We start from the raw sequence: 18,715 nt of genomic DNA, 5'->3' as shown, positions 1-18,715 counted from the left end.
CCCACCATCCCCCCCCACCCACCATCCCCCCCATCTCCCCACCCACCATCCCCCCCATCTCCCCACCCACCATCCCCCCCATCCCCCCACCCACCATCCCCCCCATCTCCCCACCCACCATCCCCCCCATCTCCCCACCCACCATCTCCCCATCCCCCCACCCACCATCTCCCCATCCCCCCACCCACCATCCCCCCATCTCCCTCACCCACCATCCCCCCATCTCCCCACCCCCCATCCCCCCCATCTCCCCACCCACCATCCCCCCATCTCCCCCACCCACCATCTCCCCCATCTCCCCACCCCCCATCCCCCCCATCTCCCCACCCACCATCCCCCCCATCTCCCCACCCACCATCCCCCCCATCTCCCCACCCACCATCCCCCCATCCCCCCACCCACCATCCCCCCCATCCCCCCACCCACCATCCCCCCCCCCACCCACCATCCCCCCCATCTCCCCACCCACCATCCCCCCCATCTCCCCCACCCACCATCTCCCCATCCCCCCACCCACCATCCCCCCCATCTCCCCACCCACCATCCCCCCCCACCCACCATCCCCCCCATCTCCCCACCCACCATCCCCCCCATCTCCCCACCCACCATCCCCCCCATCCCCCCACCCACCATCCCCCCCATCTCCCCACCCACCATCCCCCCCATCTCCCCACCCACCATCTCCCCATCCCCCCACCCACCATCTCCCCATCCCCCCACCCACCATCCCCCCATCTCCCTCACCCACCATCCCCCCATCTCCCCACCCCCCATCCCCCCCATCTCCCCACCCACCATCCCCCCATCTCCCCCACCCACCATCTCCCCCATCTCCCCACCCCCCATCCCCCCCATCTCCCCACCCACCATCCCCCCCATCTCCCCACCCACCATCCCCCCCATCTCCCCACCCACCATCCCCCCATCCCCCCACCCACCATCCCCCCATCTCCCCACCCACCATCCCCCCCATCTCCCCACCCACCACCCCCCCATCTCCCCACCCACCACCCCCCCATCTCCCCGACCACCATCTCCCCATCCCCCCACCCACCATCTCCCCATCCCCCCACCCACCATCCCCCCCATCTCCCTCACCCACCATCCCCCCATCTCCCCACACCCCATTCCCCCCCATCTCCCCACCCACCATCCCCCCCATCTCCCCCACCCACCATCTCCCCCATCTCCCCACCCCCCATCCCCCCCCATCTCCCCACCCACCATCCCCCCCCATCTCCCCACCCACCACCGCCCCCCCCCCCCCTCCCATCTCCCCACCCACCATCATCACCCCATCTCCTGAATCTGCTCCTGGAAAGCGTAAGGGTTGAAACTCTCATTGGCTGCACCATTTCCTTCAATTGGAATGAGTTGAATGGTTATAGAGTTGATGATAGGATCGAGTGTCCATGGGCTGTGAGAGGAGCTGGGTTGATGGGCTGAATGCTGTTTCTCTGCCTGCCTTATGAACTCGGTGAAGGTTTCACAACTAACTGCAATGTGTTGTTTTTTTTGCTTTCCCTCCAGCCTTTAAATATTCATAAGCATCGAGCCTATGACAACTTGTTCTCAGTGCGGGTAACGCTGCAAATTGATGCTGTGGAACTGAATGATTCGGGAAACTTCACCTGTGTTGCGAAAACAGAGGGAGAGGAACGATCGGCCATGACATGGTTGCATGTCGTTGGTAATGACCTTGTTCGTGAAGGCTGGGTTGTGTAGGTGCGGCGGGGGGGGGGGAGGGGGGAGGTCTTGTTGTAATCTGCACGTACTTTGTCCCAGCCCTCTCACTGTCATCTGACTCTTCTCCCCAATCACTCTCTCTGAAATGGTAATGTGGATGAGGGACATCCGTAACCTGGAGGGACTGGGATCTTTCTCCTTCGAGCAGAGGTGGCCAGGTGGAAATCCCAAAAGGGTTTCTCAGAATTAGGAAGGGGTTTCATCATGTCCACGCAAAACTGTATCTGGCAGCAGAATGGGTGAAAATCAGAGGACAAGAGGATAATTGAAGTACCAAAGGGGTTGATAGGGGAGGTGATGGCCTAGTGGTATTATCGCTAGACTATTAATCCAGAAACTCAGCTAATGTTCTGGGGGCCTGGGTTCGAATCCCACCGCAGTAGATGGTGGAACTTGAATTCAATTAAAAAAACCTGGAATTAAGAATCTACCGATGACCATGAACCCATTGTCAATTGTCAGAAAAACCCATCTGGGTCACTAACGTCCTTTAGGGAAGGAAATCTGCCGTCCTTACCCGGTCTGGCCTACATGTGACTCCAGAGTCACAGCAATGTGGTTGAGTCTCAACTGCCCTTGGACAATGAGGGATGGGCAATAAATGCTGGCCAGCCAGCGACGCCCATGTCCCACGAATGAATAAAAATACAAAGAGACAGCTTCTGGCAGTGAGATATTAGGATTTCTTTGACACTACATGAAATGGCGGTGTGGGCTAATTCAATAATATTTTTAAAAGGCAATTAGATAAATACTTGAAAAGGAAACTTTGCAGGGCTTTGAGGAAATAACAGGGCAGTGGGATGAATTGAATAGTTCATTCAAAGAGCTGCCAGTAACTCAATGGGCCAAATGGTTGGATTTAGTGTTGGGTTTGGAATTGGGGTTAGGGTTTGGGTTAGTGTTGGGGTTAGGGTTGGGGTTAGGGTTAAGGTTAAATTTAGTGTGGAAGTTAGGATTGGGTTTAGTGTTGGGGTTAGTGTTAGTGTTGGGGTTAAGGTTTGGGTTAGATTTAATGTTGGAGTTAGGATTGTGGATAGTGTTTGGATTAGGGTTAATGTTGGGGTTAAGGTTGTAGTTAGTGGTGGGGTTAGGGTTTGGGTTAGTGTTAAGTTTTTGGGGTCGGACAGAGAGAGGACATGTCCCCTTTTCTTCAGGCTCTGCCACTTTTCTTTTGGCTCACGACCAGCCCTTGCTGTCTCCTGTGATGCCTTGCCCTGATATTTTGGCTTATTGTTTTCTTGTCTCCTGGCCATTCCATTTTTAATATATTTTTACCCCTGTTAATTTTTTCTCAATGTGGAGATGCCGGCGTTGGACTGGGATAAACACAGTAAGAAGTTTAACAACACCAGGTTAAAGTCCAACAGGTTTATTTGGTAGCAAAAGCCACAAGCTTTCAGAGCCTTAAGCTCCTTCTTCAGGTGAGTGGGAATTCTGTTCACAAACAGGGCATATAAAGACACAAACTCAATTTGCAGAATAATGGTTGGAATGCGAATACTTACAGCTAATCAAATCTTAAAGGTACAAACAATGTGAGTGGAGAGGGCATTAAGACAGGTTAAAGAGATGTGTATTGTCTCCAGACAGGACAGCCAGTGGGACTCTGCAAGTCCAGGCAAGCTGTGGGGATTACAGATAGTGTGACATGAACCCAATATCCCGGTTGAGGCCATCCTCATGTGTGCGGAACTTGGCTATCAGTTTCTGCTCAGCGACTCTGCGCCGTCGTGTGTCATGAAGGCCACCTTGGAGAATGCTTACCCGAATATCAGAGGCCAAATGCTGGTCACGAGGGCGGCACGGTAGCACAGTGGTTAGCACTGCTGCTTCACAGCTCCAGGGACCTGGGTTCGATTCCCGGCTTGGGTCACTGTCTGTGTGGAGTTTGCACATTCTCCTCGTGTCTGCGTGGGTTTCCTCTGGGTGCTCCGGTTTCCTCCCACAGTCCAAAGATGTGCGGGTTAGGTTGATTGGCCATGCTAAAATTGCCCTTAGTGTCCTGAGATGCGTAGGTTAAAGGGATTAGTGGGTAAAATATATGGGGGTAGGGCCTGGGTGGGATTGTGGTCGGTGCAGACTCGATGGGCCGAATGGCCTCTTTCTGTGCTGTAGGGTTTCTATGTTTCTATGAGGACGGCCTCAACCGGGATATTGGGTTCATGTCACACTATCTGTAATCCCCACAGCTTGCCTGGACTTGCAGAGTCTCACTGGCTGTCCTGTCTGGAGACAATACAAATCTCTTTAACCTGTTTTATTGCTCTCTCCACTCACATTGTTTGTACCTTTAAGACTTGATTAGCTGTAAGTATTCGCATTCCAACCATTATTCTGTAAATTGAGTTTGTGTCTTTATATGCCCTGTTTGTGAACAGAATTCCCACTCAAAGAACAAAGAACAGTACAGCACAGGAAACAGGCCCTTCGGCCCTCTAAGCCTGTGCCGCTCCTTGGTCCAACTAGACCAATCGTTTGTATCCCTCCATTCCCAGGCTGCTCATGTGACTATCCAGGTAAGTCTTAAACGATGTCAGCGTGTCTGCCTCCACCACCCTATTTGGCAGTGCATTCCAGGCCCCCACCACCCTCTGTGTAAAAAACATCCCTCTGATATCTGAGTTATACTTCGCCCCTCTCACCTTGAGCCTGTGACCCCTCGTGATCGTCACTTCTGATCTGGGAAAAAGCTTCCCACCGTTCACCCTATCTATCCCCTTCATAATCTTGTACACCTCTATTAGATCTCCCCTCATTCTCCGTCTTTCCAGGGAGAACAACCCCAGTTTATCCAATCTCTCCTCATAGCTAAGACCCTCCATACCAGGCAACATCCTGGTAAACCTTCTCTGCACTCTCTCTAATGCCTCCACGTCCTTCTGGTAGTGCGGTGACCAAAACTGTACGCAGTACTCCAAATGTGGCCTAACCAGCGATCTATACAACTGCATCATCAGGCTCCAGCTTTTATACTCTATACCCCGTCCTATAAAGGCAAGCATACCATATGCCTTCTTCACCACCTTCTCCACCTGTGTTGCCACCTTCAAGGATTTGTGGACTTGCACACCTAAGTCCCTCTGTGTTTCTATACTTTTGATGGTTCTGCCATTTATTGTATAACTCCTCCCTACATTATTTCTTCCAAAATGCATCACTTCGCATTTATCTGGATTAAATTCCATCTGCCACATCTCCGCCCAATTTTCCAGCCTATCTATATCCTGCTGTATTGCCCGACAATGCTCATTGCTACCTGCAAGTCCAGCCATCTTCGTGTCATCCGCAAACTTGCTGATTACACCAGTTACACCTTCTTCCAAATCATTTATATATATCACAAATAGCAGAGGTCCCAGTACAGAGCCCTGCGGAACACCACTGGTCACAGACTTCCAGCCGGAAAAAGACCCTTCGACCGCTACCCTCTGTCTCCTATGGCCAAGCCAGTTCTCCACCCATCTAGCCACTTCTCCTTGTATCCCATGAGCCTTAATCTTTTTAACCAACCTGCCATGTGGGACTTTGTCAAATGCCTTACTGAAATCCATATAGACGACACTCACCTGAAGAAGGAGATTAAGGCTCCGAAAGCTTGTGGCTTTTGCTACCAAATAAACCTGTTGGACTTTAACCTGTTGTTGTTAAACTTCTTACAGTTTTTTCTCGTGCAGGATGATAAATGGGGGGTACCCTCGTGTCGGGGGGGGGGGGGGGGGGGCGGTGCGGAAGGGAGGGTTGTGGAATGAGGGGAAGAGGGTTAGGGTTAGGATTAGAGTTATGGTTTGTGTTCAGGTTAGGGTTTGAGTTAGTGTTGGGGTTAGAGTTGTGGTTAGTGTTCGAGTAAGGGTTGGGGTTGGGGTTAGGGTTAAGGTTAGATTTAGTGTTGACATTAGGGTTGGGCTTAATGTTGGGGTTAGTGTTAGTGTTGGGGTTGGGATTTGGTTAGGGTTCAAGTTAGGGGTAGAGCTGGGGTTAAGGTTGTAGTTAGTGTTCCGGTTAAGATTTGGGTTTGGGTTGTGGTTAGGGTTCGGGTAAGGATTGGGATTGGTGTTAGGGTTAAGGTTAGATTTAGCATTGGGGTTAGTGTCAGTGTTGGGGGTTAGTGTTAGTGTTCAGGTTAGGGTTATGGTTAGTTTAGGGGTTAGGATTAGGGTTAGGGTTAGGAACATAGGAATGAGGAGCGAGAGTAGGCCATTCAGCCCTTCGAGTCCGCTCCACCATTCTATACGATCATGGCTGATCCCCATCTTATTCTAACTCCACTTCCCTGCCTTTTCCCCATTGCCCTTTATCCCACTTTTGATCAAATATTTATCTGTCTCTTTTGTGAATCCTTTGATTGATTCTGCATCCACTGCACTCTGGGGCAGTGAGTTCCGTAGATTCACAACCCTCTGTGAGAAGTAGCTTCTCCTTATCTCTGTCTTGAACTTCCTCCCTCTTACTCTACAACTGTGACCTCTTGTCCTAGACTGTTCTGGAAGGGGGAGCATTTGGTGAACATTTACTTTATCAATCCCGTTGAGTATTCTATATACCTCAATCAAATCTTCCCTTATTGTTCTGTACTCCAGTGAGTACAAGCCCAAGGTGCTCAACCGCCCCTCATACGACAGCCCCTTCAAACCTGGAATCAATCTAATGAACCTCTTCTGAACTGCCTCCAGTGCCACCACATCCTTCCTTAAAGAAGGTGACCAAAACTGAGCACAATACTCCAAGTATGGTCTCACCAATGCCTTATACAATTGTAACAACAATCCTCTACTTTTATACTCTGGACCCTTTGCAATAAATGCCAAGATTCTATTTGCCTTCCTTATAACATTCAGCACCTGCATACCCACTTTCTGTGACTCATGCACAAGGACACCCAGATCCCTCTGCACAGATGCCTTTTGAATCTGTTTCCCGTTTAAATAGTAATTTGCCCTTTTATTTACCAGCCAGAATGGATAATCCCTGCATTTATCCACATTAATGAATCAAATCAAATTATTGCAAAAGGCCAAGGACGGACATGTGGACAGGAGAGCAGGGTGGTGTGTTGAAGTGGTATGAGTCAGGAAGGTCTGGGTTTGAGGTCAGCAAAGAGTAGACCGCATTGGAGCAGCGAATGCAATAGACCAGATTGAAGGAGGTGCATGTGAAACGCTGCTTCATCTGAAAGGGGTGTTTAGGACCTGGAACAGTGAGCAGGGCAGAGGTAAAGGGGCAGGTGTGGAGTATTGTGTTCAGTTTTGGTCACCTTCTTTGAGGAAGGATGTAGTGGCACTGGAGACGGTTCAGAAGAGGTTCACTAGATTGATTCCAGGTTTGAAGGGGCTGTTGTATGGGCAGGGGGTGAGGTGTTGGGTGAGACGGAGAATGGATCAGGGTGTCCCGGAGAGAACGGTCCCTGCTGAATGCTGACAGGGGGGGGGTGAGGGGAAGATGTGTTGAGTAGTGACATCATGCTGGAGTTGGTGGAAATGGCGGAGGATGATCCTATGAATGCGAAAACTGGTGGGGTAAAAAGTGAGGACAAGGGGGACCTTTTCCTGGTTCTGGGAGGGAGGGGAGTGGTGAGAGCAATGGCTTAGGGGATGGGTTGGACGTGGTTGAGAGCCCTGTCAACCGCAGTGGGTGGAAAACCACAATTGAGGAAGAAGGAGGACATATCGGCAGCGCTATTTTGGAAAGAGGCATCATCAGAACAGAGGCAGTGGAGGCAAAGGAACTGAGAGAATGGGGTGGAGTCCTTACTGGATGTGGGGTGTGAAGAGCTGTAGTCAAGGTAGCTGTGGGAGTGGTGGGCTTGTAATGGATACCAGTGGACAGTCTATCACCAGAAATGGAGGCAGAGTGGTCAAGGAAGGGAAGAGAAGTGTCAGAGATGGATCATGTGAAGGCGATAGAGGGGTGGAATTGGAAGCAAAATTGATAAATTTTTCCAGGTCCAGACGACAGCATGAAGTGGCACCAAAATAGTTGTCGATGTATTGATAAAGGAGTCGTGGGAGGGAGCCGCAGTAGGACTGGAACAGTGAATGCTCCCCAAAGAATCATAGAATCCTACAGTGCAGAAGGAGGCCATTTGGCCCATCAGGTCTGCACCAACCACAATCCCACCCAGACCCTATCCCCCATAACCCCATGCATTTACCCTAGCTAGTCCCCCTGACACTAAGGGTCAATTTAGCATGGCCAATCCATCTAACCCGCACATCTTTGGACTGTGGGAGGAAACCGGAGCACCCGGAGGAAACCCACACAGACGCGGGAAGAATGTGCAAACTCCACACAGACAGTGACCCAAGCCGGGAATCGAACCCGGGTCCCTGGCGCTGTGAGGCAGCAGTGCTAACCACTGTGCCACCATGCCGCCCCTAACCCATAGCCCATAAAAAGACAGGACCCGTGCAGATGCCCATAGTCACACCTTTTATTTGGAGGAAGTGAGACGCGTTAAAGGGGGAATTGTTGAATGAGAGAACCAGTTCAGCCAGACAGAGGAGGGTGATGCTGGATGGACATTGTTCAGACCTCTGATCGCGGAAGAAGCAAAGGGCTTTGAGCCCATCCTGGTGGGGAATGGCTGAACTGGTTCTCTCAATCCCCAATCCCCAATTCCATTCCCCAATCACCTTCACATTGCCCACCTCTGACACTTCTCTTCCCTTCCTTGACCGCTCTGTCTCCATTTCTGCTGATAAACTGTCCGCTAGTATCCATTACAAACCCACCGACTCCCACAACTACCGTGATTACAACTCTTCACATCCTCTGTGGACTATCGGACTGAACATTGAGTTCAACAACTTCAGAGCACAGATTCTCCCCTCCATTTTCACCCTATTTCCATTTACTTTATTTCATTTTGTTTCATCTCATTCATCCATTTTATCATCCTTCTCTCTCACCTCCATTTTCCCACTTCTCCATTCCAGCTCTTTCTTGCACCTCCCCCCCCCCCCCCCCCCCCCCCCACCCTTCAGGGCAACTGCCACATTCCTCAGACAACCCTTTAACAATCTGTATTCCTGTTCTGCCATTCATGCATTCTGATCACTTAATGAACACTTTTAGCACCTCCTCAGCCTTCTGTATCCTCATTTCCATTCCCTTTGTCCCATTCCGCCCTGAGCCTCCTGATCCTCATAGTATTCATCTCTGCTGATTCTCATTGTTCTCAGCTCTGACGAAGGGTCATCCAGACTTGAAATGTTGGCTCTATTCTCTCCCCACAGATGCTGTCGGACTTGCTGAGATTTTCCAGCATTTTCTGTTTCTGTTCCATATTCTCCTCCTTGTCGTCTGTCTTTCCGGAATACTGAACATCCTTGGACATTCGATTCCCAGTCCTGATTCTCTTGTAACCACATTCCAGCAATCCCCGCCAGCTCATACCTGTTTGCCACTATTTGTGCTGTCCGCTCATCAACTTTGTTTCGAATGCTGCGTGCATTTGGGTATAAGGTCTTTAAATAATTAGTGAGTAAACTTAAGGAGGAGTTAAACAGATTTTTAATTGGTAATGGGGTGAAGGGTTATGGGGAGAAGGCAGGAAAATGGGGATGAGGAGCAGATCAGCCACGATTGAATAGCGGAGAGGACTCGATGGGCTGAATGGCCTAATTCTGCTCCTATATCTTATGAACTTATGAACTTGTAAAATAATTCTACTGATTTGCCTTCCCCTCTCTCCGTCCTTACTTGTTGATCTCTGATAACATTGAGCTTTATCTCTAATACTTACTCCACGTTTCAGTGTACATTTTATCTTTTTATGTTTCCTCCCTTCTGGAACGTTATTTTTCAACTGACTGGTTAATTTGTTGACTTACACCTTCTGCTCACTTGCTGTCCTGCCGCTTTGGATCCCACCCCCCTGCCTTATTAGCTTAAATCTACCCAAACTGCACAATCAAATCTCCCCGCTAGGATGTCAGTGCCCTTCCAGTTAAGATGCAACCCGTCCTTTTTGTACAGGTCCCAATTGCCATGGAAGAGATCCCAGTGGTCTAAGCATCTGAAGCTCTCCCTCCAGCACCAACTCTCAAGCCACTTACTAAGCTGCACCATCTTCCTATTACTTGTCTCGCTACCACGTGGCACAGGGTGTATTGCTGGGATCAGGGTTGGAGTTAGGGTTTTTATCACTCCACATGAGTCAGGTTCTTCATTCTCTGGAGTTGAGAGGTTTCATTATTCCTTATAGGTTTTCACTATTGTGTTAACCTGGGAACAGACATGGAACGGACCACATCCTGGGAAACACTTTCCGGATCGATTCGACCACCCCAATCCAGCAGCAAATCTGGTTGCTTCCTCATCTAATCTGAAGTTGCAAAACTGAATTTGGATCTTCACCATTGCCTTTTGATTGTTTCATGGAATTCATGTCACTCTGTCCTTTTATAAGCTGCTGCTATCTTCATGTCAGAATGTGGACAAGATACAATACTGACAGCACTGTGGTCTCTTTTACTGAAGCCAGATCCTTATGTCTGTTTTTTTTATTGAAAAGTGAATCCAAATTCTCAAACTGCTCTCTCTCATTCCCTGGATTAATAATCCGTTGAGGGAATGAGACAACAGAATTCTGGATATTTGCAGCTATTTGCCCCTTCACAATATACGCGCTGGTTGCATTTTGCCCAGCAATTGGGAAGCAGGGCTGATGATTCCAGGAAATGACCCAATTCCTTGTTGTGTTAACAGAGAGAGGTTACGTGCAAATCTCAACGGATCAGAAAACCGTCCTGGAGGCAAACGTCGGGGAGAACCTCCAACTCCAAGTGAAAATTGAGGCATATCCTAAACTAAGGCAGCATCGGTGGATCTATAAGACCAGGAACAATACAACTGATCATAAGTCGACATTCTCTGAGGGATACAATAGGTAATGTAGCAAAGAAGCAACGGCAAACAATGAAGGGACACATGGTCCCAATTGGTCACGGTCGTGTAAGGAGTTCACATTGAAATGTGTCAACCTGTTATAATCCTTCCATGGCCTCGCCATTGTGATGTACCTTCAAGAAATATATTTATATCATGTTTCTTGTCAGGGGTATGTTTAGAATTCAGATCTCTTTTGCAGGGTGCCGATTTGTCTAGGAAAACCTATAAATTAGTAACTGGGAGCACAAGATGACATAGAAACATAGAAGACAGGAGCAGGAAGAGGCCATTTGGCCTTTCGAGCCTGCTCCACCATTCATTAAAATCATGGCTGATTATCCAACTCAATAGCCTAATCCTGCTTCCTCCCCATAACCTTTGATCCCATTCACCCCAAGTGCTGTATCCAGCCACCTTTTGAATGCATTCAATGTTTTGGCATCAACTACTTCCTGTGGTAATGAATTCCACAGGCTCACCACTCTTTGGGTGAAGAAATGTCTCCTCATCTCCATCCTAAATGGTCTACCTTGTGTCCTCAGACTGTGACCCCTGGTTCTGGACTCCCCCACCATCGAGAACATCCTCCCTGCATCTACCCTGTCTAGTTCTGTTAGAATTTTATAAGTCTCTATGAGATCCCCCCTCATTCATCTGAACTCCAGCGAAAACAATCCTAAACTAGTCAATCTCTCCTCATACATCAGTCCCGCTATCCCCAGAATCAGCCTGGTAAACCTTCGCTGCACTCCCTCGAGAGCAAGAACATCCTTCCTCAGAAAAGGATAATTTCTAATTTTGCACATGGAGTTTTTGTTTAAGCAGAGCGAATGCATTTGTGTTTACTTGGGTTCCTCCTGGGGTTTCAGAGTAGAGTTTTGGTTAGGTTGATTGACGATGGGGACTGAGCGTGGGGATCTCGGTGAGGAACATGGCTATTGTAGTCAGATTTATCTGAGAGCTGGAAGTGTTAACATCATGAAAGTGCTCTGTATAATTATCTGCTTGTAAATAAACTGTTATAGTGGTGAGATATTTACTGGTGGTCACCAATCTTTCCAATTACTACAGGCACAAGTCAACTCTTTCATGGTCACTTTTATTGGTGGATGGTTTATTGAGTTCAGTTTCATCATTTCCCCATGGTTGCAGTTTGAGTGAGTTCAGAATGAGAATCAGAGCAGCACCATACCAGCGGGCTTTGGGGTTAGAACTACACTGTGATCCTGGGCTAGAGATAAACAGCAGCTCAGACTGCTTTGCCTGAACCAATAGACAATACAACCGTCAAATAGGTCGTAACATCCAAGAATTCAGGTGTTGCAGGGGACCTTCGAGTTCATTATAGCACCATCCCTACTGCAAATAAAGTGCTCATTCAGATAAAGAGCTATTCTATATATGCCAGATATCAAAGCGTTTATAACACTTCAAAGCATGGTGGCTGTGATTGTGTAGTTAAAGAAAGAGATATCTTGTACACATCCCAGCAACTGTTAAAGCAGTCTTAGAGTAGAGGGAGAGATCTCATCAAAGACATCTTACTGTTCAGCTTTGAACAAACCCTTGCTCCTTCGAAAGCTAATGGCATTTGCTACCAAATAAACCTGTTGGACTTTAACCTGGTATTGTTAACACTCTTACTATCTCTAAGAGGCACAGGAACCTCTGGAACAGACAGATGGGTTTTTAGCTTAACATTTCATCCAAAAAATGGTTCCTTCAACTTGTAATGCAGAAATCATTCCATACAATTTCTCTGACAGTGCGACACTCCCTCAGTACTGACCCTCTGACAGTGCAGCACTCCTTCAGTACTGATCCTCTGACAATGCAGCACTCCCTCAGTACTGATCCTCTGACAGTGCAGCACTCCCTCAGTACTGATCCTCTGACAATGCAGCACTCCCTCAGTACTGACTCTCTGACAGTGCAGCACTCCCTCAGTACTGACCCTCTGACAGTGCAGCACTCCCTCAGTACTGACCCTCTGACAGTGCAGCACTCCCTCAGTACTGACTCTCTGACAGTGCAGCACTCCCTCAGTACTGACCCTCTGACAGTGCAGCACTCCCTCAGTACTGATCCTCTGACAGTGCAGCACTCCCTCAGTACTGACCCTCTGACAGTGCAGCACTCCCTCAGTACTGACTCTCTGACAGTGCAGCACTCCCTCAGTACTGGACCCTCTGACAGTGCAGCACTCCCTCAGTACTGACCCTCTGACAGTGCAGCACTCCCTCAGTACTGATCCTCTGACAGTGCAGCACTCCCTCAGTACTGATCCTCTGACAGTGCAGCACTCCCTCAGTACTGACTCTCTGACCGTGCAGCACTCCCTCAGTACTGACCCTCTGACAGTGCAGCACTCCCTCAGCACTGACCCTCTGACAGTGCAGCACTCCCTCAGTACTGACCCTCTGACAGTGCTCCAAGAAACCAAATTCAAACTGAATCCACTTTATGGTCCCCAAGAGAGAGACAAACAAGATCCAAGCTGACAAGATAAGGCATCGCACTGCATCTTGGGCTTGATCTGATGCTTGATCTTAGCAGAAATGCTGAGAGATGGATTTAATCAGCTCGGGTTCCCGCCTTGTTGTGTATGTGGTGTCTGTCTCTTTAAGGCAGTACAGCAATAGAGGGTCACCTGACTGAGGGACCAGGAAACTGAAAGTGAACATTCACATCAGAGGGTGAAGGCTTCTCTCAGGCAGAATCTTCCGGAAGCGTGCAGTAAGCATGTTGAATTGGGTTCTCTCCTGTACCAAAGTTTCTCATCAATAAATGTCCTTGTTTCAAACTAAGTCTGAGGCCGGTGTTAATAATTCCAGAGCCAGCCACACATGTCTTTCAACACCAACCAAATAAACAAACTCAAATTAACTAAGGGACAAATTAAAAGGGGCAACTCCCCAAAAGGAAGGGGGAACAGCCCGAACCAAAAACAAAGTCGAAAGGAAACTTAAAACATCAAACCAAAAGGTGATTGTCAGGGTCGATAAGACACCCCAGCCCCTGCGGTGCCCAGCGGTCGCGGAAAGCGTCAGCCAGCCACACACAATATATAACACGCCTGTGATCACTATTCATCTATTCCTGATGAAATGTGAACCAGGATAAGTGTTGTGACACTTCCCACTTCAGAATAGGTGGAGCTGGAATCTAGAGGGAATGGGAGACAGGAAAGATTGCGAGCTGTGATTCTGTATTTTTATATTATGTTGCAGCTATAAGAGTTCCCTCTCGATGGTGCGACTGAAGGAGACTGAGAGCGGCGAATATACATTCTTCGCATCCAATGGGAAAGCAAACTCATCGCTCACCTTCTATTTATTGATAAATCGTAAGTAACACCTCACTTGAACCCCCTGACTCTGGTTGAAGCACTCTCTGTTAGGAGAGAGTAGAGTGTGCTTCACACTTCAGTGGACTGTCTCGATGTGGGTTCTTCACCAGCCTCTCCCTCTACCCTCGATCCCCTCCGTCTCCCTCCACCCTCGATCCTCTTCCTTTCCCTCCATCCTGAACCCCCTCACTGCCCACCCTCAACCCCCTCCCTTTCCCTCCACCCTCAGCCCCCTCCCCCTCCCTCCACCCTGCCCTCTCCCTCCATCCTCCACCCCCTGCCTCTCCCTCCGCCCCCGCCCTCTCCCTCCACCCCCTCCCTCTCCCTCCACCCCCTCCCTCTCCCTCCGCCCTCAACCCCCTCCCTCTCCCCTCCACACTCAACCCCCTCCCTCTCCCTCCACCCTCAACCCTCTCCCTCCACCCTCAACCCCCTACTTCTCCCTCCACACTCAATCTCCTCCTTCTCCCTCCATCCTCAATCCCCTCCTTGTCCCTCCACCGTTAATCCCCTCCATCTCCCTCCCCTCTCCATCATCTCCCTCTCCCTCCATCCTCAATCCCCCTCCTCTCCCTCCATCCTCTTCCATTAAGTCAATCTTTTGATCTCTCCAAACTATCTTTCAGAATTTTTCCCAGGCTCTAGCTTGAAGTATCTTCCCTCAAACTCGTCCGTGCTGGGATTTCTCAAACTGTTCAGCTTTCCCCGTTGGCCTCAGTGATTCCTTGTGGGAGTGAGTTCCACATTCTCGCCACCCTCTGAGTCGAGACATTTCGATTTATCAGTCGTTATCTTATATTCAGGAGCGTTAGTTTTGGTCTCCATTAATCAACTCCATCAAACCCTTTCATAATCTTATAGATCCCATTCAGTGACTCCCAGCATGCTCAGTGTTTCCCTAAAACCTGCCCTTTGACCCATACTCCACAATAGCCTTTTCCTGCCCAACTTTACCTCACTCTGTCTGCAAACCCATCGATTACTTTCTCCCACAATCATTTATCCAGCTTTTCTTTAGACATATCGCAACCCAATTTCAGTGTTAACACTAATTCCTCAGCCTTACTCATTGGGCCAAAACTTCCTGGCTCCTCAGGAGAGCCGGGGGGGTGGGGTGGGGGAGGGGAGGGGTGGGTGGTCCGTCTCGCTGCGGGGGGGTGGGGGGGGGGGGGTGGTCCCTTTCGCTGGGGGGGGGGGGGGGGGGGGGGGGGGGTCCCTCTCGCTGGGGAACCCTCTAGGAAGTTCTCCAGCAAGGATTTACCCTGCAATCATCTGGAAGCTCTAACTCCCCCTGCAGAATTGCCCTGGGCAGGGATCCATACGACAAAGCAATTTCAATCATTAACTCTGGATGGCTCTGCCAGTTTTGCCCTCATAGTTACTCTGAAAGAGTTCGAAGGAGGAAAAAAGGCACTTCCGACTTCAGAGTAACTATTTTAAACACTGGACTGAATGCCACGTTGGACACCTACCACACCCCCAACCCCCCAGGAAATTACAGGCCAATGTCTCTTTAATTCTTTAATTGACTACAGATCAAGAAGTCCCTGGTTCATATCCAGGTGTCCCCTTTCACTTCTTGCCTTTACATTCTACTTTATTCTATGATTCCACAAATATTGGTCAATACATATCAGACAACCAGTTTGCTTTTAGGGGTGGCACGGTAGCACAGTCGTTAGCACTGCTGCCTCACAGCTCCAGGGACCCGGGTTCGATTCCCGGCTTGGGTCACTGTCTGTGTGGAGTTTGCACATTCTCCTTGTGTCTGCGTGGGTTTCCTCCGGGTGCTCCGGTTTCCTCCCACAGTCCAAAGATGTGCGGGTTAGGTTGATTGGCCATGTTAAAATTGCCCCTTAGTGTCCTGAGATGCGTAGGTTAGAGGACTTAGTGGGTAAATATGTAGGGATATGGGGATAGGGCCTGGGTGGGATTGTGGGCGGTGCAGACCTGATGGACCAAATGGCCTCTTTCTGCACTGTAGGGTTTCTTCTATGATTCTAATTCGTTTTAATTTCTGCCTTGATGGGATTTGAACCCATGCCCCCAGAGACTTCCCTCTGCGGTTGGATCCTGAACTTCCTAACTCACAGACCACAATCAGTAATGTGGTGGACTACAGTTGCGCCTTTGTCCTGTCTGGACCACCGTTGTTGTGTTTGTCATGCCTGGACACATCCCCTGCCGGCTCCTCCCCTTGTCACCCAGTATAAAGGTGGCTGTTTCCTCCCCCTTGTTCAGTTCGGGTCGGTTATCTGTTAGGATGTGCTCCTAGTTCTGTAATGAATAAAAGCCTACAGTTGTATTGGCGCACAAGTAGTCTTTTGCCTAATTGATAGCGCTTCAAATAAGTAATCCTCTACCATCATCCTCAACACCAGTGCTCCACAAAGCTGTGTTTTCAGCCCCCTGCTATACTCCTTATACACCTATGACTGTGTGGCCAAATTCCCCTCCAATTTGATTTTCAAGTTTGCTGATGACACCACCGTAGTGGGTCGGATCTCAAACAATGACAAGACAGTGCACAGGAATGAGATAGAGAATCTGGTGAACTGGTGCGGCAACAATAATCTCTCCCTCAATGTCAACAAAACGAAGGAGATTGTCATTGACTTCAGGAAGCATAAAGGAGAACATGCCCCTGTCAACGGGGACCAAGTAGAAAGGGTCGAGAGCTTCAAGGTTTTAGGTGTCCAGATCACCAACAACCTGTCCTGGTCCCCCCAAGCCGACACTATAGTTTAGAAGTGCCACCTATGTCTCTACTTTCTCAGAAGATGAAGGAAATTTGACATGTCAGCTTCGACTCTCACCAACGTTTACAGATGCACTGTAGAAAGTAGTCTTTCTGGTTGTATCACAGCTTGGTATGGCTCCTGCTCTGCCCCAGACTGCAAGGAACTACAAAAGGTTGTGAATGTAGCCCAATCCATCACGCAAACCAGCCTCGCATCCATTGACTCTGTCTATACTTCCCACTGCCTTGGCAAAGCAGCCAGCATAATTGAGGACCCCATGCACCCCGGACATTCTCTCTTCCACCTTCTTCCTTGGGAAAAAGATACAAAAGTCTGAGGTCACAAAGAACAACAATACAGCACAGGAACAGGCCCTTCGGCCCTCCAAGCCTGCGCCGCTCATGTGCCCAACTAGACCATTCGTGTGTATCCCTCTATTCCCAGTCTGTTCATGTGGCTATCTAGATAAGTCTTAAACGATCCCAGCGTGTCCGCCTCAATCACCTTGCTTGGCAGTGCATTCCAGGCCCCCACCACCCTTCACGTACCAACTGACTCAAGAACAGCTTCTTCCCTGCTGCTGTCAGACTTTTGAATGGACTTACCTTGCATTAAGTTGATTTTTCGCTACACCCTAGCTATGACTGTAACACTACATTCTGCACTCTCTCATTTCCTTCTCTATGAACGGTATGCTTTGTCTGTATAGCGCGCAAGATACAATACTTTTCACTGTATACTAATACATGTGACAACAATAAATCAAATCAAATCAAATCAGGGTATTAGCCTGGGCTGTTGGATGACCAGTCCTGTGACATTACCGCTACACCACCCTCTCCCTAGTATGTGAAGCTCAATATGAAGGAGTGATCTCTCTGCTTCAGATTCTCTGTGTTTTTTGTGTGTGAGTTTGCTCTTTCAGTTTAAGCCTCTCTCACTGCCTGGAGGTTTTTATTCAGGTTTTTTTTTCTCTTTTCCCAGAAAAGCCAACAGTGATCATCAGGAGGGACGATGTATTCCGCTGCTGTGCCAGCGGATTCCCTGTTCCGGCTGTTCAATGGTACCAGTGCCCAGCTCACAGAGACAGGTAGGTGGCAGATTCAAGTGGCCAGTTAGCGCACTGACGATCATGGGATAGGAAGAGCAGAGACCTAGGAATAGACCAATGTTGGGCACACAAGACACTAAAAGACCAGTATGGCGGAGGGTTTGAGTGCCCACATTCCGTGGCAGGAATGTGCCACCCATCCCATTTTGGTGAAGGTCCCAGTATCAGCTCCCAGGAGATGTGCCTTTTTAAAAATTCCTCCATGGGATATGGGCATCACTGGCTAGACCAGCATTCATTGCTCATCCCTGGTTGCCCCTTGAGAATCATAGGAATCCGACAATGCAGAAGGAGGCCATCTGTCCCATCGAGTCTGCACTGACCAGAATCCCACCAAGGCCCGATCCCCGTAGCCCCACATATTTACCCTGCTAATCCCCCTGACACTAAGGGGCAATTTAGCATGGCCAATCAACTGAACCTGCACATCTTTGGACTGTGGGAGGAAACCGGAGCACCCGGAGGAAACCCACGCAGACACGGGGAGAATGTGCAAGCTCCACACAGACAGTGACCCGAGGCCGGAATTGAACCCGGGGTCCTTAATGCTGTGAGGCAGCAGTGCTAACCACTGTGCCACCCTAGTGGTAGCGGCGAGCTGCCTTCTTGAATTGTTGCAATCCCTGTGCTGTAGGTACACCCACAATGCTGTTAGGGATGGTGTTCCAGCATTTTGACCCCAACGACTGCGAAGGAACGGCGATATATTTCCAAGTCAGGATGGTGAGTGACTTGGAGAGCCTCAAACAGTTGTTCAGACTGTCTCCACATGCAAAGATCCCTTCCTCAATCAGGCAAGCCCCGGACCATTGCTGCACTCCTGAAAACCTGGTCTAAATATGCGACCTACATAAAAATGAAAGCAAAAAAGAAAGG

At 49.3% G+C, this 18,715-nt stretch overlaps 1 protein-coding gene across 1 annotated transcript in view; it reads left to right on the top strand.

Annotated features, from left to right (window-relative positions):
- Positions 1-18,715, top strand: part of LOC144505666 (mast/stem cell growth factor receptor Kit-like) — a 71,852-nt gene that overhangs the window by 30,463 nt on the left and 22,674 nt on the right. The window contains exons 3-6 of the mRNA XM_078231822.1: positions 1,531-1,690; positions 10,456-10,636; positions 13,869-13,984; positions 17,713-17,818. Coding sequence (XP_078087948.1) covers positions 1,531-1,690; positions 10,456-10,636; positions 13,869-13,984; positions 17,713-17,818 — 563 coding nt within the window. The remainder of the gene's footprint in view (positions 1-1,530; positions 1,691-10,455; positions 10,637-13,868; positions 13,985-17,712; positions 17,819-18,715) is intronic.

This window comes from Mustelus asterias, chromosome 16 (assembly GCF_964213995.1).
Source record: "Mustelus asterias chromosome 16, sMusAst1.hap1.1, whole genome shotgun sequence".
NCBI classification, from domain to species: domain Eukaryota; kingdom Metazoa; phylum Chordata; class Chondrichthyes; order Carcharhiniformes; family Triakidae; genus Mustelus; species Mustelus asterias.
The sequence above is the reverse complement of the archived record's forward strand: the minus strand, read 5'-3'. Positions and strand labels throughout refer to the sequence as shown.